The sequence below is a fragment of the Diplotaxodon limnothrissa genome, linkage group LG13, assembly GCF_057381915.1.
Source record: "Diplotaxodon limnothrissa isolate DT_005_m linkage group LG13, D_limnothrissa_male_GT1.1, whole genome shotgun sequence".
In the NCBI taxonomy this organism is placed as follows: Eukaryota; Metazoa; Chordata; class Actinopteri; order Cichliformes; family Cichlidae; genus Diplotaxodon; species Diplotaxodon limnothrissa.
Window position 1 is genome coordinate 15,162,064 of NC_140608.1, and position 15,564 is coordinate 15,177,627.

General features: G+C 41.0%; 2 protein-coding genes across 2 annotated transcripts; both read right to left on the reverse strand.

The window, feature by feature from the left end:
- Positions 1-1,743: 1,743 nt before the first annotated feature.
- LOC146620068 (glutathione S-transferase A2-like) lies at positions 1,744-3,659 on the reverse strand. The gene is made up of 7 exons (XM_085369349.1): positions 3,610-3,659; positions 3,399-3,525; positions 3,192-3,243; positions 2,823-2,955; positions 2,570-2,705; positions 2,353-2,478; positions 1,744-2,043 (listed from the first exon to the last, which is right to left on the reverse strand). The coding sequence occupies exons 2-7, from the start codon at positions 3,483-3,485 to the stop codon at positions 1,915-1,917; spliced, it is 663 nt and encodes a 220-aa protein (XP_085225475.1). The 5' UTR covers positions 3,486-3,525; positions 3,610-3,659; the 3' UTR covers positions 1,744-1,914.
- Positions 3,660-5,436: 1,777 nt separating this feature from the next.
- On the reverse strand, positions 5,437-14,343 carry LOC146620069 (serine/threonine-protein kinase ICK-like). The gene is made up of 14 exons (XM_085369350.1): positions 14,221-14,343; positions 11,676-11,944; positions 11,459-11,513; positions 8,873-8,994; positions 8,694-8,773; positions 8,443-8,575; positions 8,171-8,342; positions 7,624-7,791; positions 7,159-7,542; positions 6,801-7,015; positions 6,573-6,715; positions 6,286-6,402; positions 6,090-6,197; positions 5,437-5,974 (listed from the first exon to the last, which is right to left on the reverse strand). The coding sequence occupies exons 2-14, from the start codon at positions 11,774-11,776 to the stop codon at positions 5,823-5,825; spliced, it is 1,950 nt and encodes a 649-aa protein (XP_085225476.1). The 5' UTR covers positions 11,777-11,944; positions 14,221-14,343; the 3' UTR covers positions 5,437-5,822.
- Positions 14,344-15,564: the final 1,221 nt, after the last annotated feature.

Consider the following 15,564-nt stretch of genomic DNA (forward strand, 5'->3'; position numbering starts at 1 on the left):
CGGGCAACTTTGGGCTGACTCAGCATGTAACAGAGGCCACACATAATAGAGGACACACTCTTGACCTGCTGATCTCCAAGGGCCTGAACATTTCGAAGGTTACTGTGTCTGATGTGGGCTTATCTGATCTTTACTGTGTTTTCTTTGAAAGTAAAAGTTCAGCCCACACAAATATATCAACAGCGGTGATCACAAAACGGTGTATAACTGAACACAGTTGTGAGATATTTACCAGGTCTTCCCATTAACACCTGACCTGTCCAGAGGTTCAGTCAATGAGCTCGTCAATAGCTTCAATGCTAAAATGTTAAATGTAATGGACACTTTTGCTCCTGTCAATGGAAAATTGTACTTAGTAGTCAGTATAATCTTTCAGTGATATAAGTTTGCATATGGTAGAATACTGCATGTAATCACTTGTGTGTAGAAGTATATAGTTTGTGGCATATTGAAAGATTGTCTCATCCTAGGAGGTCTGTAACATTCTAGGGTGTTCACCCCCACATCCTAGGAGCATGGGAGAGGTCGTACCTTGTCTTATTGTTTTACGGTAGGATTAACGTAGTTATGTCAGTTTTAGTCTAAGTGCCTTTTGTTTAGATGAACTGCTGGACTTCTTCACTGTGTTATCTAGGGTGAACCATCTAGGGTGAGGGGGAGACTACCCTCTTTATGACCAAGGCTGTTCCTTTTGTGCTGTTATATGACCCTTTGATCAGCAGGACCCCCCCCACACACACACACACACTGAAGTATAAATAAAGACCGGGGCAGTTTCTCAGCGCGAGTCTCTCAGTCTGGAGGCTGCCCTTGCTAGCAAGAAGTTCTGTGTGTTTCTCTTCTCTGAGTCTTTACTGAAGAAGTGTTTTAGAATATATTCCTTAACAGCTCCCATTAAGGTGAAGGTTATCTCTGGAAGGAAAAAGTCTTCCTGGAGAAACTCCACACTGGTGAAAAATGAAAAAAGAGAGTGTAGGAAAGCTGAGCGCAGATGGCGAAAAACAAACCTCCAGGTTCAATTACTTCTTAAAACAGAATAACTGCTATGATGCCTTCCAGTCAGGTTTTAGACAGAACCACAGCACTGAAACCGCTCTGACCAAAGTGTTTAATGACATATGTCTGAACACAGACAGTGGAAAAATGTCAGTCTTAGTTTTGCTGGATCTCAGTGCAGCATTTGATACAGTTGACCACAACATATTACTCAAACGAGTAATGTGGGCAGCATTGTTTGACTTTGTTGTGCATGTTCTTCAACCCTCCTGCTTTAAACCAGCTGCTTGCTCAGTGATGAGAAAATTACACTTCCCTTTTTCTTGCGTTCATGGCGCAGATGTCACTGAAGCAGTACTCGCCACCTATAGCTAGCACTACAGAAGGGTTACAGACTAGTGAACGCCACACTCACTTCCACTAACATCTCTTGGGGCCTCATATTTAAAAGTACAGTGAGAAGCAGTAAGATTTAAGAATCAACTTGAAATGTCTGCAACATTTGACATGAAACAAAAGAACAGGAAATATTGGTTTCTGGCCATAAAGTGCCAGTCAGTCAATTGTCCACTTAATTTTCAGCTCCTGAAAAAGGGAACGGTCTACTGCTCAGTGAGGTGGTTTAGTCAGATTACTAAGAAATGTTTTCCCATTCTTTATTTCTTTGACACAAATTTATTATAATTATTATCTTTTTTTTTTTAAAAAAATCAGAACAAAAACACAGTAGCTTCAAATATTTTTGGAAGATCAACATTTATTTATTTCACATTGTTAGGAAAGATCACACATCAAGATTCATATGCTTTCCATAGTGTTAGTGCAGCATTTGTTTCCACGTAGGCCTGCAGATATAACTGATCCCAGTCATGCAGCCTAATGAGGAATGTAGCAGGAATGTAATGGGTTTTACTGAGGTTATATTTTGATCTGGAAGATTTCTATGACAGCCTTTGCATAGTTTTCACCCGGGGGTGGCTTCCTCTTACTGCCTGGCTGCAGAAACCTGTTGATGGCAGGGATTTGGATCATCCTGCCCTGGAAAGACTGTGAGGAAACACAGAAAGCTGACTGAGCATTTCACGGTACTTGGTTTAATAATAACTGCCATTCCATGTATAAAATAAAGAAAAAACAAAATCTAAAAAGAGAACCTCTTACCTGATTTTTTTTTTTAAACCAAAACTTTATTTATTAAAGATTGAAAAATTGGACCTTTATACCCTGAAATAGCATGCATGTCCCAGAAAAAACCCTGTAAAGGGCCTGTAACTTTAAAGGTAAATACAAACTTTCATGGTGTCATTAAAAAAAACCAAGTGTTATGATAGAAGAAGGTGTTTCTGTCAACGTTACCTTAACAGCAGAGAAGTCTTTGAGAATCCCAGCGCATTTCTCCTCTAGCATCAGGGTGCATTCAACCAGCAGCACATCTGCGAGGCTTAGTTTGCCTCCCACCAGGTACACGGGTCCGGTCAGAGCCTAAGACGTTTGTCCAAAAACACATAGCACATACTTTAGTTGTCAGAAACCATTATAATCATCAACAACTCATTTTATTCTGTTTTTCTACCTTTTCAAACACAGGAAAGTAGCGTTCCTTTGCTTTTTTCTCAATCTCTTCCAGTTTGGCTGTGGGGTCTGGATTGAAGGGCAGCACCATAATCATTTCCATGAGGTCCATCAGTCCCTCGGAGTACATGTTGATCCTAAAAAACAAAAACAACAACAGCAAAAAAAAAAAAAAAAAAAAAAAAATTCTTCAATTACAAGATGGACTATCTTTATTATGTCTGATAAATAAATAAACAAATAAAAGACCATACATGACACGGTCTTTGAGGTCCTTTCCATGCATGTTGTACTTCTCGGCGAGGTAATTTAAGATGGCTTTTGTCTGAACGAGCTTCATGCCATCGATTTCCACCAATGGCACCTGTTGAAACATGAGCTTTCCATCTGCAGGGTAAACACAGAAGCTAGTAAAGCAGGGTGGCACTCCCAGGCATAATAATTCATCTTAGGCTACATCTTTGTAGGTCATGACACTCCTGAAACCTTTTGCCCACAAAAACTGCTGATTCACTTTAGTTAAAAGATGAACATGATTTTAGCTTAAATCCCCCCTTTAATTCATGTCCGTTTCATTCAGTTTTTCATATTTTAGTTACGGGTTTTGTTTTTATTAAACTCACCATTTACGAGTTTTAAATACTCTTCGCGGGTGTCCAAAAACTTCTCATCAAACTGTGAATATAAACATTTAGATCAGTTTCTGGGACAGTAATAATATGTAAAGCCTGAACTTTGAGTGCATTTTCATTATTCAGCTGTAACGTTTACCATGAAATGACAAATGTTACAGCTGATCAAGTCTGCAGGTCTTCAAAAAAAGCACTTACCTCGACTTCTGCGACTGTTAAAAGCCAGCGAATAGACTCCATCTTCCCTCTCCCATTGAAATAGTGCAGCACAACTCTTTCACCCATGATTGTTGGTTATTTTTTCCTAAACTGATAACCCGTGAACCTACAAGCAACAATGCAATCACAGTGAAATATGAGCTGCTGAATAAAGATGGAAGTGATACTACTGGATGTGAAGCTGCGATACCTGCGATCCTTCCGGCACTCGTGGAGAAGTGACTGAAGCGAAGGGAGAAGTGCAAATAAAAGTTCAGCTGTTATATAACACTTATTGAAGTCCAAGGTTTGGGCGGCTGGAGGATGAAGGCGGGGAAACATGTGAAGTCTGTGACTGGTCAGTGCCCACCAACACAGGCTGTGAATGTGCTTTGGTAGCAAAAAAAGAAAAAATTCCCAAGATGTTAAGATTAGTTCCTCCCTGTTAGCGGTCCATAAAATATTGCGTGAACTCTTAGTCAGCTTTTTTTCTTTCCAGTTTCTTTAAGTAGTCATCAGGAATAGTTCTCCAGGCTTCTTCTTCCTCATTCAAAGCTCTTCTTTGGATGTTGGCTGCCTTTTCTTTGGATCTCTGTCAAGATGAGCCCATCACTGCTGTTGAGGTCTGGGCTTTGGGGAGTCCAATGCATGACTCATAGTGCTCCAATGTGTGTTTTTCTTTGGTGTCAGTCTCCACATTAATGCTGGTTGTAGCAGTGCATGCTGATGATGAGTTCCAGTCCAGCTCTTCTGTAATTTGGCACACTTCAGCTTTTTCTTCCCGTTTTCTTTCCTGAGAAAGGCTTCTTGCCACCCTTCCACTGAGACCATTTCTGATGAAGCTTCATTGATTAAAAATTGGCTTTTTACAGAGTTGTCTGTTATATGTAGACAGAAATCTGGCTTATCCCTCAGCTATGTCCCTTTTTTGATGCTTTAATGATTCATAGGTCAGTGTTAAAGTGGCTTGAGAAAAAGAACATTCTTGTTAAAAATAAAATAAATAATAATAATCAGCCAAATCCCAAAGAAAAATTTGGAAATGCCTCCAGAAAGCCTGGAGAACTATTTCTCAAGACCACAATAAAATAATAATAACATCTGGCTCCTTGTAAGAAAATTATAAAGAAATGAAGGATGTTGCAAGACGTTTGCACAACACCGTACTACTTGCTATTAAGCCGTTTGCCAAAATATATTCAAGTTACAGCTGAATAATGAAAATGGGCTCAAAGTGCAGAATGTCTACTTTAACATGAGGCTATTCACATGTAGACTGGAGCAAAGGTTTAGGACATGCAGTTCTTCAATATCCCGCCTTCTTCCTTTTAAAGCAAGAAAACAGAATTTGACAGGTACAGCTGTGAGCTGTCATACGTTGAATAGGCTGACGATCTGAAACAACAAGGAGTCAGAGGAGCTCTCTGTGCAAGCGAAACAGGTCATCCTTAGGCTGGAAAAATAAAGCAAATCCATCTAAGAAGGTAGGAGTATAAACTAGTTACACCAACTGATGGAATATTTTAGTTAAACCCCTTGAAAGCTTCAAGCAGAATCCAATTTTGAGTTAAAATGATGAAAACTGTGTCACTTTCCAAATATTTCCCAACCTATCTGCTTTAGTATTAATAGCTGGATTAATCCCTGACAGAGTAATCCAGCAGCCAAGCTGTGCTCATCCTGCAGCAGCTGTGGGCCTGACATGGAAACTGGGCTGACAGGTAATAGTTCCATTTAAAAGAAATAACAATAAAACGTTTCAATCGACTACAATTGCTTCATAAAAGAATAAACTGTGCGAATACCAGTACCCAGTCAAAAAGTTTAATTGTACTTGATAACCTGCATTTCAATAATTACACTCAGTTTGGCCGAGAGGGGTTAAATGTGTTACTGAACAGAAACGGATCTATACAATGTCACAACCCCTTGAATTGCATTAAAATTCAGTGACATAAAAAAGGAGATAACACATAAATGACAGCTACCTGATTGGAAATGCAATCACTGTAAAACAAAAGAATAATCATGTAAAAAGAAAAACATTACTACTGTACAGAGGCAAAGTAACTTGTCAGCCAAAAAATGTCACAGTGAATAGTTACAGTATGCATATAAAGTGTACATGTGGTAAACAACAGATATGATACAAAACTGCGAATGCAACCTCCGCAGGGCATACGTTCAGCTCCAGAAATACAAAATAAAACACTGATGAGCAAATCTGGGCTCACATTTTGGCAGGTTGCATTCTACCTGTTTACTTAAATATTTTACATATCACAACATCCATGGTGCGCACGACAAAACTGAATTTATTGCTGTGTAAGATTTATGTACACATTTTGATTATAAAACGACTATGCCTACTCTTTGGAGAGAAACAGTTCTTAGGGCACAGATCGGAGCTCAGGGGCGAGGCCACTAGCGGTGTCCGTATTTGGCAGACCAGTCCGTTCGCCCATGAATAGTCTGCAGCGGCGGGCGAGGCAGCAGACCCGGGGTGCTTTTGTTGGTCGATGGCATGTTGGCAGACGTGTTCATCTGGCTCCGGCCAGACCGCCATGTTGCATAATCTGAAACGGCAACAAAGAAACACGAAAAGCGGGTTTTGAAGGCAGTGTTTTTTTCCCCTTTATAAATTCCTTTTTTAAGAACTGGGTATCAAAGAAAGCTCAGATCTGTGCTCACTTGATGCTGTTGTCTCCACTGAAGGACCCTGATGCCCTCTGTGACCGGCAGAGCCGCTGTCTTTTTTGTAAAAAGATGGCATGTATCCACCTGGGACTGTATTTGTGCCTGATAGTTAAAAGCAAAAGCCCATTACTTTGAACCTCTTTAACAACAACAACAACAACAAAGAGTCTAAAGGTTACAGTGAAGTTACCGTGAGCGCCTCTACTCGGCAGAGTCCCTCCGAATGGAATACTACTGCTGCCCCAAAGATGGCTTCCAGTGAAGTCTTTACTGGCATTTATGGCCACGTTCTTCTTTGTACTAATGCCTGAAATGAACAGAAAGGCAATCATAAATATTAGACTCTTAAATGGGCAACATTTAAGAATAACAGAGCTAGGTAAACCTATTAACTGAGACCCAACATTATAGATTTTTTTTTTTTAAATAAAGCCCATCCCTTACTTCTGCTATGTATAAAAATACACTGTTTATTACCAGGTAAATATCTCGACTGCCTCAAGTAATGTTGCTTAGCAGAGGCAGTTCTTGATGGCTCTTGATAGGATGCAGTCTTGTTCAGGTTTAAAGGTGCATCTTCATTTCCAGTGGGTCGGCTAAAATCCAGAATATTTCCATATCTGTGAGACAAAAAAGTGGAGGGATCTGAATAACCAGCATGCACATAACTAATGTGCAAATGTCACAAACAGATCAGAGCCTCACCTGCTCGGCGTGCCCTCTCCCTGCCTCGACTTCTGTGTGGAGAAGTTACTTTTCCCAAGAATACTTATAGACGTCAGATCAGTTTCTTCGTAGTCGTCCCAGTCGTCACCCTTGAGGTGCCCTGTGCCGTGGCCCCACCGCCGCCGCCCTCCTCCTCCTTTAGGTTTCAACTGATAGCTCAGCAGGTTTGCATTTTCTGGCTCCTGCCTCGTTTGCTACACCAAGATTGGCCAAGAATATAAAGACAATGCAACAACTTGTCTCTTTAGCCTTTCACTGATTCATTTTTTCTGTGCTCTACATTTGCGCTACTCAGATGTGGATTACACAGATTTTTCAAAGCATTTAGGAGCCTCACCTTGCACTGGAGAGTCTTGTCAACGATGTAAGGAAGATGGCTCTGCGGCGTTCCCTCAGTCTGCTCCTGCTTCAGGATGTGCTTTGGCTGCTGCTGCTCTCGCACCAGCTCTGTGTGCCGCTGGTACGCTGCAGCCTGGGCGGCTGCCGATGCAGGGGAGTGCTGGACCTGCTGAAGAGGCCTGGAGGGCGAGCAGTGTTGGTTGGGAGGAGGAGGCTGGGAGGGGGGCACAGGCTTAAGCAGCAGAGGCTGCTGCTGCAACATCTGTTGAGACTGTAAAGGAGTCTGCATTGGCACACGGCTCGGCTGAGGCCTGCCCTGCTCCAAGATCTGCTGAGGCGTCCCCAAAGCTTGGCCAACATGGAAGTACGAATACCTGAGAGCCTGTGAAAAAAAAAAGTATTTGTTCTCTTCGCTAAGCTGCACAGAGTAATGGAAATACCAGGACATCAAATCAGACACTACCTGGGCAGACGCTGGTCTCTTCTTGGGATCCCACTGCAGCAGGTCGGTCATCAGATGGATGGCTTCAGGACTTGCATTTGGGATCAGTGTCTTCAGATTACTGGGAACACACTGAGGCCAACGGAAATTCATAGCACTGGCCAGCTGATATCCCTCGGGCCAATCATTCTAGAAGGAGGAGTCAGTCCACGGTTCACGTTTTGAGACTTGAAAAACTCAGAAAGCTTCACATTCTCGCTGCGTTGCCAACAGTAGACATGATCGCGCCCACTCAAGCCTGTCCTTATGATTCCACCATATGCACCGTAGCATGTTTCTAAAGGATCACAAGCAGTTCTCAACACTAATAAGCACTTAGTTTGACAGAAGTCGACTCAAACTGCACACAGCAAATAAGGAGGACTCAAAGAGTCTTTTTAAAAGACCCTTTTTTAAAGATGGCTCCTCACACTATAGAGTTTCAGTGAGGTGGACACCAACTCTTATTAAGTAACACCTTGTTTCTCCCAAACTCAAAATGTTTTTGGCTCTGTGTGTGAATAACTACCTTCTTTGGTGTACCCAAGACTTGGCAAATCTTGAATATGGTGTCTACTTCACTGGATCCTGGGAAAAGAGGCCTGAGGGTATACAGCTCTGCCATAATGCAGCCAACTGCCCACTGGTCTATAGGTGAACTGTAGGATGTGGATCTGAGGAGCACCTCTGGAGCTCGGTACCTGGTACAAAAAGAAGAGTAAGAGGACTTAGGCATCCTTCAAGTACATGAGAACTACGTTTGCTCGAAAACAAACAAACAAAAAAAAAAAATCAAATCACCATCTAGTTGAAACATAATCCGTGTAAGGCGGTCGAGATCTGATCTCTCGGGCAAGCCCAAAGTCAGCTATTTTCACCAGCTCTGGGCCCATGCACAGAAGATTCTCTGGCTTCATATCCCTGTGGAAAAAACCTAACCAGAGACGCGTGCATGAGCATCTCGCCAGATTGAAATGGCAGGGATGCAACATTTAATGAACACCCTGGAGTAAAAACAACAAAAAAAACAAACCAAACCAAACCAGACGTACCATGTTTATGAATGAAGGCGAGCCCCTGAAGTATCTGAAACATGATATTTCTTACAGTAGATTCAGGAAATAACCGGGTCCTGCACAAAGAAACCATTCAAAGCTGGATGAGTACAGAAACAGCAAACCTTACTCAAATACACTTTCAAATATGGAAATACCTAAATCACTGCACACACCTGTCTTTCATGAGCTGGTACAAATTCTCCTTCATGTACTCAAATATAAAGTAGAGGTGATCATTTTCCCGAATTACCTCCTTAAGCTTGATCACGTTAGCATGGTTCAGCTTCTTTAAGGACTGCAAGAATAGACACAAGCATTAACACAATGTGGACTCCATAAAGCCGAAGCAGAGGGAGAAATAAATGAATCTAAACATGCTGGACAACACACAGAGGTCACTGCAGCACATTCAGAAGCACACCCTACAACTACCAAAAACCCTTGTAGGTATAGGTAGGGTGTAGTTTGGAGGGTGAAATGCTGCAAAGGTGGGATTTATGCTTACAATTTAAAAAAAAAAAAGGTGTGGGGGGGGGGGGAAGAGATATGGAATAAATAGAAAGCAGAATGGAGAAATATACACTTTCCCATGCACTGGGATGGTATAGGTTTAACCATGCTATATTTTAGTAAGGGGGAGGAAAGCCATAATGGGTCTCAGATTTCATGATAGCATGCTGTAATTATAAATCTACTCAGCAGGACTCAAAGGAGCAGCATGTTCTACTCGTGTCTGCTGTATCAAGGTTAAGCGCTAGAAAGGGGTGTGTGTAGGCCGGGGTGGGGAACAGAGCTCAAAACCAACAGCACACAAGAATCACCTTCTGCTCTTAGAGCTGGTGTGTGACTGTTGCACTGTGAGGAAATTTAGACAGTAAAATACTGAAACGGTGTGAAAAACAAACAGAAAGGCATTCATTGATTTCCCAAATGGCCTAGCATGTAAATCATCACTACATTACCCATAAAGCAATAGCATATATACACAATAGCATTAAGAGCATTATGAGCTTTCTAAACAAAATAATGAAAAATAATCAACCCAAACTGAAACATTGGCCTTATGTGATAATGCTTTTCCTTATTTTGTGTCATATATGTGCTGGATGTTGTTATTCATACCATAATTTGATAATAATGAGATTTGAAAGTAATCCTAATATGTTTGATTTTAGTTGTTTTTTTTACTCTTGGCTGTACATGACGTCAGAGTGACTGCATTTCCTAATATGGTTCTCTCAGACACACAGCAACCCAAACAACTGCTGTTCAAAGGTTTTTCATGTGGAGCAGCCAATCAGAAGGAGAGTGTCCATAAAAGGGAAGGACAGTAGATGCATTATCGTGGGAGACTGCACTAAAGCCCAGTATGTGGTAAATATGGTTAATTTTTAACTGTAAATCCTGAAGAGCTAGTCACGTGTAATAACATCATACTTTATGGTCACGTTTCCTGTTGCAATCAGTGTTTATTGATGTACCTGCCTGTAGTGCAGAATGTCTGTCTCAACATCATGAATTCAAAAATATTATCATGTTGAATTTCATGAGTGATATACACCCAACTGATACTTTATTAGGTAATCTTATCAACTGCTTATTAACACAAATACCCCTTTGATTCTCAGTAGGATATGGTGGCAATTTATTTAATGCGTTCAGACATGTAGACACAGTTGAGACAATCTGAGCATCAAAGTTACAGTAAGACAAATAACAGCAACTGAGGAACGCAGAAGAGAGTCTCTGAATGCACAAACAGATGCGCTACAGCAGCAGAAGACCACACTGGGTGCCACTCCTCAGGTAAGAGCATGAAACTGACGCAACAGTTCTCATTGGCTCACCAACCTTGAACAACGGCAGCTTGGAAAAATGTTGCCTTGTCTGATAAGTCTTGAATTTTGCTGCAACATTCAGATGGTAAGGTTTGAATTTGGTGTAAACACCATGAAAGCATGGATCCATCCTGCTTTGTACCATAGGTTCAGGCTGGTGTTGTTGGTGTAATGGCGTGGGCGAATCTATACCATGAGTAGTTCTGAGGTTTCAACCTGGTACTGGGAAGGTGTAACTAGTGAAGCCAGTGAGTGCATGTAAGTAATATTTAGACAGTGAAGTAACTTACAGTGAGGTGACAGTTTTAAGTTTTGTTAAGGATAAAGGCAAATGTTTCTTGCTGTGAAAGGGACAACATATATTTTCTCTGAGTATGTTAAATTCTTCAGGACTACTTTGGATGGCACAAGCATGACAGGGGTCAAATGACGTGTTCTAATGCACATCGAGCCAGAACCAGCTGGCCACTTTGGTTTGGCTGACTATTCCTGTGTAGTACAGCATAAATCAGTTTCTGCTGAGAGTCTTCAGTGTGCAAAGCTACCTCTTTCCCTCATCTGCCAAGGAGGACTAGTAGAATAAAAACAAAAATCTTCAGGACAAGCACATTTACATGTTTTAAAATCATAAAAATGACATCTTGTGTCACATATAAATATAATTCTGTGTATTTCATTCAGAAAACAAGGTACTATGTTAAAGCACAACAATGCTGATCAATTCAAGCCTGGATACAACTGAAGAGGCTGCAAGATATCCTTTAAGGATTAAGTGTTTAAAGTAAATGTGGTAGGTTGATTAAATCATTTTTCCCCACCAAGAATGAAGAATTGTGTTAACAGATTCAATGTTAAATTTGGGTTGATTTATTTTCCATCACTCACTTTAAAATGTTAAACTTTTAGAAAATGTAAGCTCACCTTCACTTCACGGAGGTTCATGCATTCTTCCCAGGAGTAGAACTTCCTTTTCATTCTGAAATAACATAACAGAAAAAAATAAAAAAAACAAAACAGCCTGTGTCTTGGCTTACAGTTAGCTTTTTAAGTCGAGACCAAATGAAATCATACTATAGCTAAACCCAAGAAGGAAAAACATCTATCAGATTACAGAGAAACACAATTTTGTGATACTCACTTCTTAATGGCAACTAGTTCCCCCGACTCCAGACTGCGGCCGAGGATGACTGAGCCGTAGGTGCCATCCCCGAGCTGTCTGATGGTAGTGTATCTATTCATTATGCTTGTTCTTCCGTAGCATTGTCAGGGGACAGATAATAACGGGGTGGAAAACAGAGATGTGTTCGCCTCCTACTGCTGAATGCAACCAGATTTTCCTGTGACAACAGCAGAAGACTACAGGCAGAGGTGGAGGACTCATTGTGTCATGGACTTCTGTCCTTTGAGCTGAGAAAGAAAAAAAAAATAAAGAGACCAAGCATGAGTTCACTCAGCAAAGGATCCACAAACTAACCACTGAGTGGGACATTATTTCTTTAAGCCTTTAAATCTTATCAGTCAGAAAGATTTAATATTGTCTCCCATCACTAAGTATATGTTTCCACAATATATCCAGGTACAGATATACTAACCAAAAAGTCACACAGATAGTTAAGAGCCTTGATTGGTTAGTTCTGCAGTAGAGTCTGAACTCTGGAACAATGCTAAAAGGTCGTGCGATCTGATGAATGCTCCAGAGTGATGGATGTGATGCATCGAGGTAAGAAGAGAGGCAGGTGAAGTGATGCGCCCACCATGCATAGTTCATACCGTCGAGTTTTTCAGGTGACCAAAAACTGAGGCCAGCTAACTACTTGAATATATGGATTAAAAAACAAAAAACATGAATTATTATTTTTTCCCTTTCCTGATAGTGCACCATTTTCGGAGATGATAATACTAGGATTTTGAGTAGTTCAGGGGGGAAATTTTGGGATGTGCTGGAGAAGACATTATACAACTGTCCGCCTCTCCCATCATAAACGCAACATCATGGTGAAAAAGTAATGCAACTCTGCATGGAAATAATTACGACACAGCGGAAGTTTGTAGAAACATAAACACACCAGCTCACTCATATCATATCTTTTATTGAATGCATGCAATTTATAGTCACCCTTCCATCCCTTATTTAATAGAATACAGGATTTGGAATAAAATAAAATAAAAAAAATCATAACCCTCGAGGTCAATGTGTTATTACACAGAAAATTTAAGTCCACCTCCATCAAGATGGGACTGAAAGACTTGCATGCTTTGCATAGTGAGTTTCAGTTTCTTACTTCTACACAAAGGCTTTTAGTGCCAAAGTACAGCATAACAAGGTTTAAAAATAGCTTTCTTCCAGCAGCCATCACTCATAGTTTTGCTATCCTAGATGATGCTGTGCAGATTCTCAATATCAGCATCAGAGAACATTAGAGGGACAGCTCAAGTTGAGATGGAGACAAAGTTAGAGTGGCAAGGCTGAGATGGTTTACACATGGGCAGAGGAGGGAGAGTGGATATATTACATAAAGGATGCTGAATATGTAGCTGCCAGGAAGGTGGAAAAGAGGAAGACCATGGAAGGAGTAATGAATGTAGTGAAGCATGACGTGAAGAGGGTTAGTGCTGGGGTGGTAGAGATAGGATAAGGCGGAGGCAGATGATCTGTCATGGTGACCGCGCTAAAGGGTGCAGCTGAAAGAAAAATTTGGGCAAAATATTCTTTGGACTGAAGTAAAACTAACAAAAAAAATTCATAAAAATAACGTCATACCAACAGTCAAACATAATGGTCACAGTGTGATGGTCTGGGGCTGCTTTGCTGCTTCAGGACCTGGAAGACTTGCTGTAATTGATGAGACCATGAATTTCTGATATCTATCAGAAAATCCTGAAGGAGACTGTCCGTCTGTTTTGGAGTGGCCCAGTCATGGTCTGGTGTGAAATCAGATTAAGATCATGCATTTCAAGCATCTCAAATAGGCTGTTCATGCCGGAAAACTCTCCAATGTGGCCAAACTAATGGAAGAGGGGCCAAAATTCCTAGACAGTGATGTGACAGACTCATTGCCACTTATCACAAACACTTGATTCCAGTTCTTGCAGCCAAGGGTGGCACAACCAGTTATTAGGTTCAGGGGGGCAATCACTTTTTCCACACAGTCATGTGGGTTTGGATAGCTGTGCTGTTTTACCCTAAATAAATGAACTCATATTTAAAAACTGCATTTTGCATTTACTCAGGTTATGTTTGTCTAACATCAAGCTTTATTCATGACCTAAAACGTTTAAAATGATAATAAATAGAATACAAATTAAGAAGGAGGCAATATCTTTTTCTTTCTTTGTAACAGCACAGTATCAGGAAACTGATTATATTGGCCAATTTATCACCAATCATTTCAAAAGAGGGGTTCACATTATGTTAACCTACTGGCAAGAGCTAGCAAACCAGCTACTGTTTACTGCTTTGTTCACTGACGTTGTTCAGACTGACTGGATTTAATACTACAACAACCCCCTGTGAGTTTGTGGTTACATTTTAGCCAGCCCTCTATCAGCTAGCGTGGTAGAAATAAACATTGACCGCATTGTGATGCTGCTGGTGGCCCAGCTGCTGACAAGCCATCAGAGAAACAGTGGACAGAATGGGCTTCTTACTCAAAATAAAACGACGAGCAGCACACAGCACTTACCCTCCTCGCGTCAAACCGCCAACAGTTCATAGCCAGTCATTCGTAGTCGATGGTAAACAAATGGCTTACTCCATTAGCCCGCTAACTGTTACCGTTACACTCCGAATAGCCGCAACCAGTGTGCCCAACACACACCGTAAATAAATCTCCAGCTAGGCCCCTTCCTCCCTTCCTTCCCTCCTTCCTTCCCTCCTTCCTTCCTCACAGAGATTACCAAGATCTCGCGTTGCTGTGAAAAGACCCTGCGGTTTAATTTCAACAAATCACAGCAGTCCTCCTCTCATCCCGTCGTAAAGATGCTGGAGCGTAAACACCAGCTTTTATGTATCTATATCGCTTTTAAGGAGTGCGGACTATTTAAAGAAGGGCTTTTACTGTGTTTAGTCCACGCATTGCTAGAGAAGATAAACATGAAGCAGTGCAGTCATTTAAAGTTATCGACATTTTATGACATAATCGTGAAGGGCGAATGGCGAGGTGTAAAGACCAGCCAGTAACATAAAAAATACGCAAAGAGTGGAAAAGATGTTTAGGTGCAGAGCAAAAGCGAAAGTGAGCAACATTTAGTGCTCTTGTTTCGCACTCTTCTTTGATTAAAGAAAAAAAAAAAGAGCCCTTATTATGAATGTGAGGTCATCATCGTTTTCCCTACTCCCTAAATTGTTAGTCCGCATTCTTTTTTACATGTATAAAGTGCCTTTCAGAGACTGCTGTTGCCATTTGGTGCTATATTATAATGAATTGCAAAAATAAATAAGTAAATTAAAAAAAAAGAAAAAAGAATGACATATGTTGACTGTGGAGGCCAATTGAGTACAGGGAACTCACTGACATGTTCAAGGAGTCAGTTTGAGATTATCTGAACTTTCTGACATAGTGTGTTATCCAGCTGGAAGAAGCCATCAGAAGATGGGTACACTGTGACCAAAACTGAGGTAGGCTCTGGCATTTAAATGATTGGTTGGTACTAAGTTGCCCAAAGTTTGCCAAGAAAATATACCTAACACCATTACACCATCACAACCCTGAACCATGGATACAAGGCAGGATGGATTCATGCTTTCATGTTGTTTATGCTAACCATCTGAATGTTGCAGCAGAATTCAAGACTCATCAGACTAGACAGCATTTTTCCAATCTTCTATCATCCAATTATGGTGACCCTGTGCAAACTGTAGCCTCTATTTCCCCTTAGCTGATGGGAGTTGCATTTAGTGTGGTCTTCTGCTGCTGCAGCCCATCTGCTTCAAGGTTCCACATGTTGTGCATTCAGAGATGCTCTTCTGCGGTTGTGATGAGTGGTTAATTGGAATCTAGTTTTAATCAACAACCATGCTACATTCA

Bases quoted from the DNA above. Each gene is read 5' to 3' on its own strand.
- LOC146620068 (XM_085369349.1), bottom strand. From the start codon at position 3,485: ATGGGTGAAAGAGTTGTGCTGCACTATTTCAATGGGAGAGGGAAGATG. The intron at 2,956-3,191 runs GTGAGTTTAATA...TTTACCCTGCAG, and splicing joins GTATTTAAAACTCGTAAATG to ATGGAAAGCTCATGTTTCAA. The intron at 2,706-2,822 runs GTATGGTCTTTT...TTTGTTTTTTAG, and splicing joins GACCTCAAAGACCGTGTCAT to GATCAACATGTACTCCGAGG.
- LOC146620069 (XM_085369350.1), bottom strand. From the start codon at position 11,776: ATGAATAGATACACTACCATCAGACAGCTCGGGGATGGCACCTACGGC. The intron at 8,774-8,872 runs GTGTGTGCAGTG...TTCTTTGTGCAG, and splicing joins TACCAGCTCATGAAAGACAG to GACCCGGTTATTTCCTGAAT. The intron at 6,198-6,285 runs GTAACTTCACTG...TTTAACTATCAG, and splicing joins GCCGAGTAGAGGCGCTCACG to GCACAAATACAGTCCCAGGT.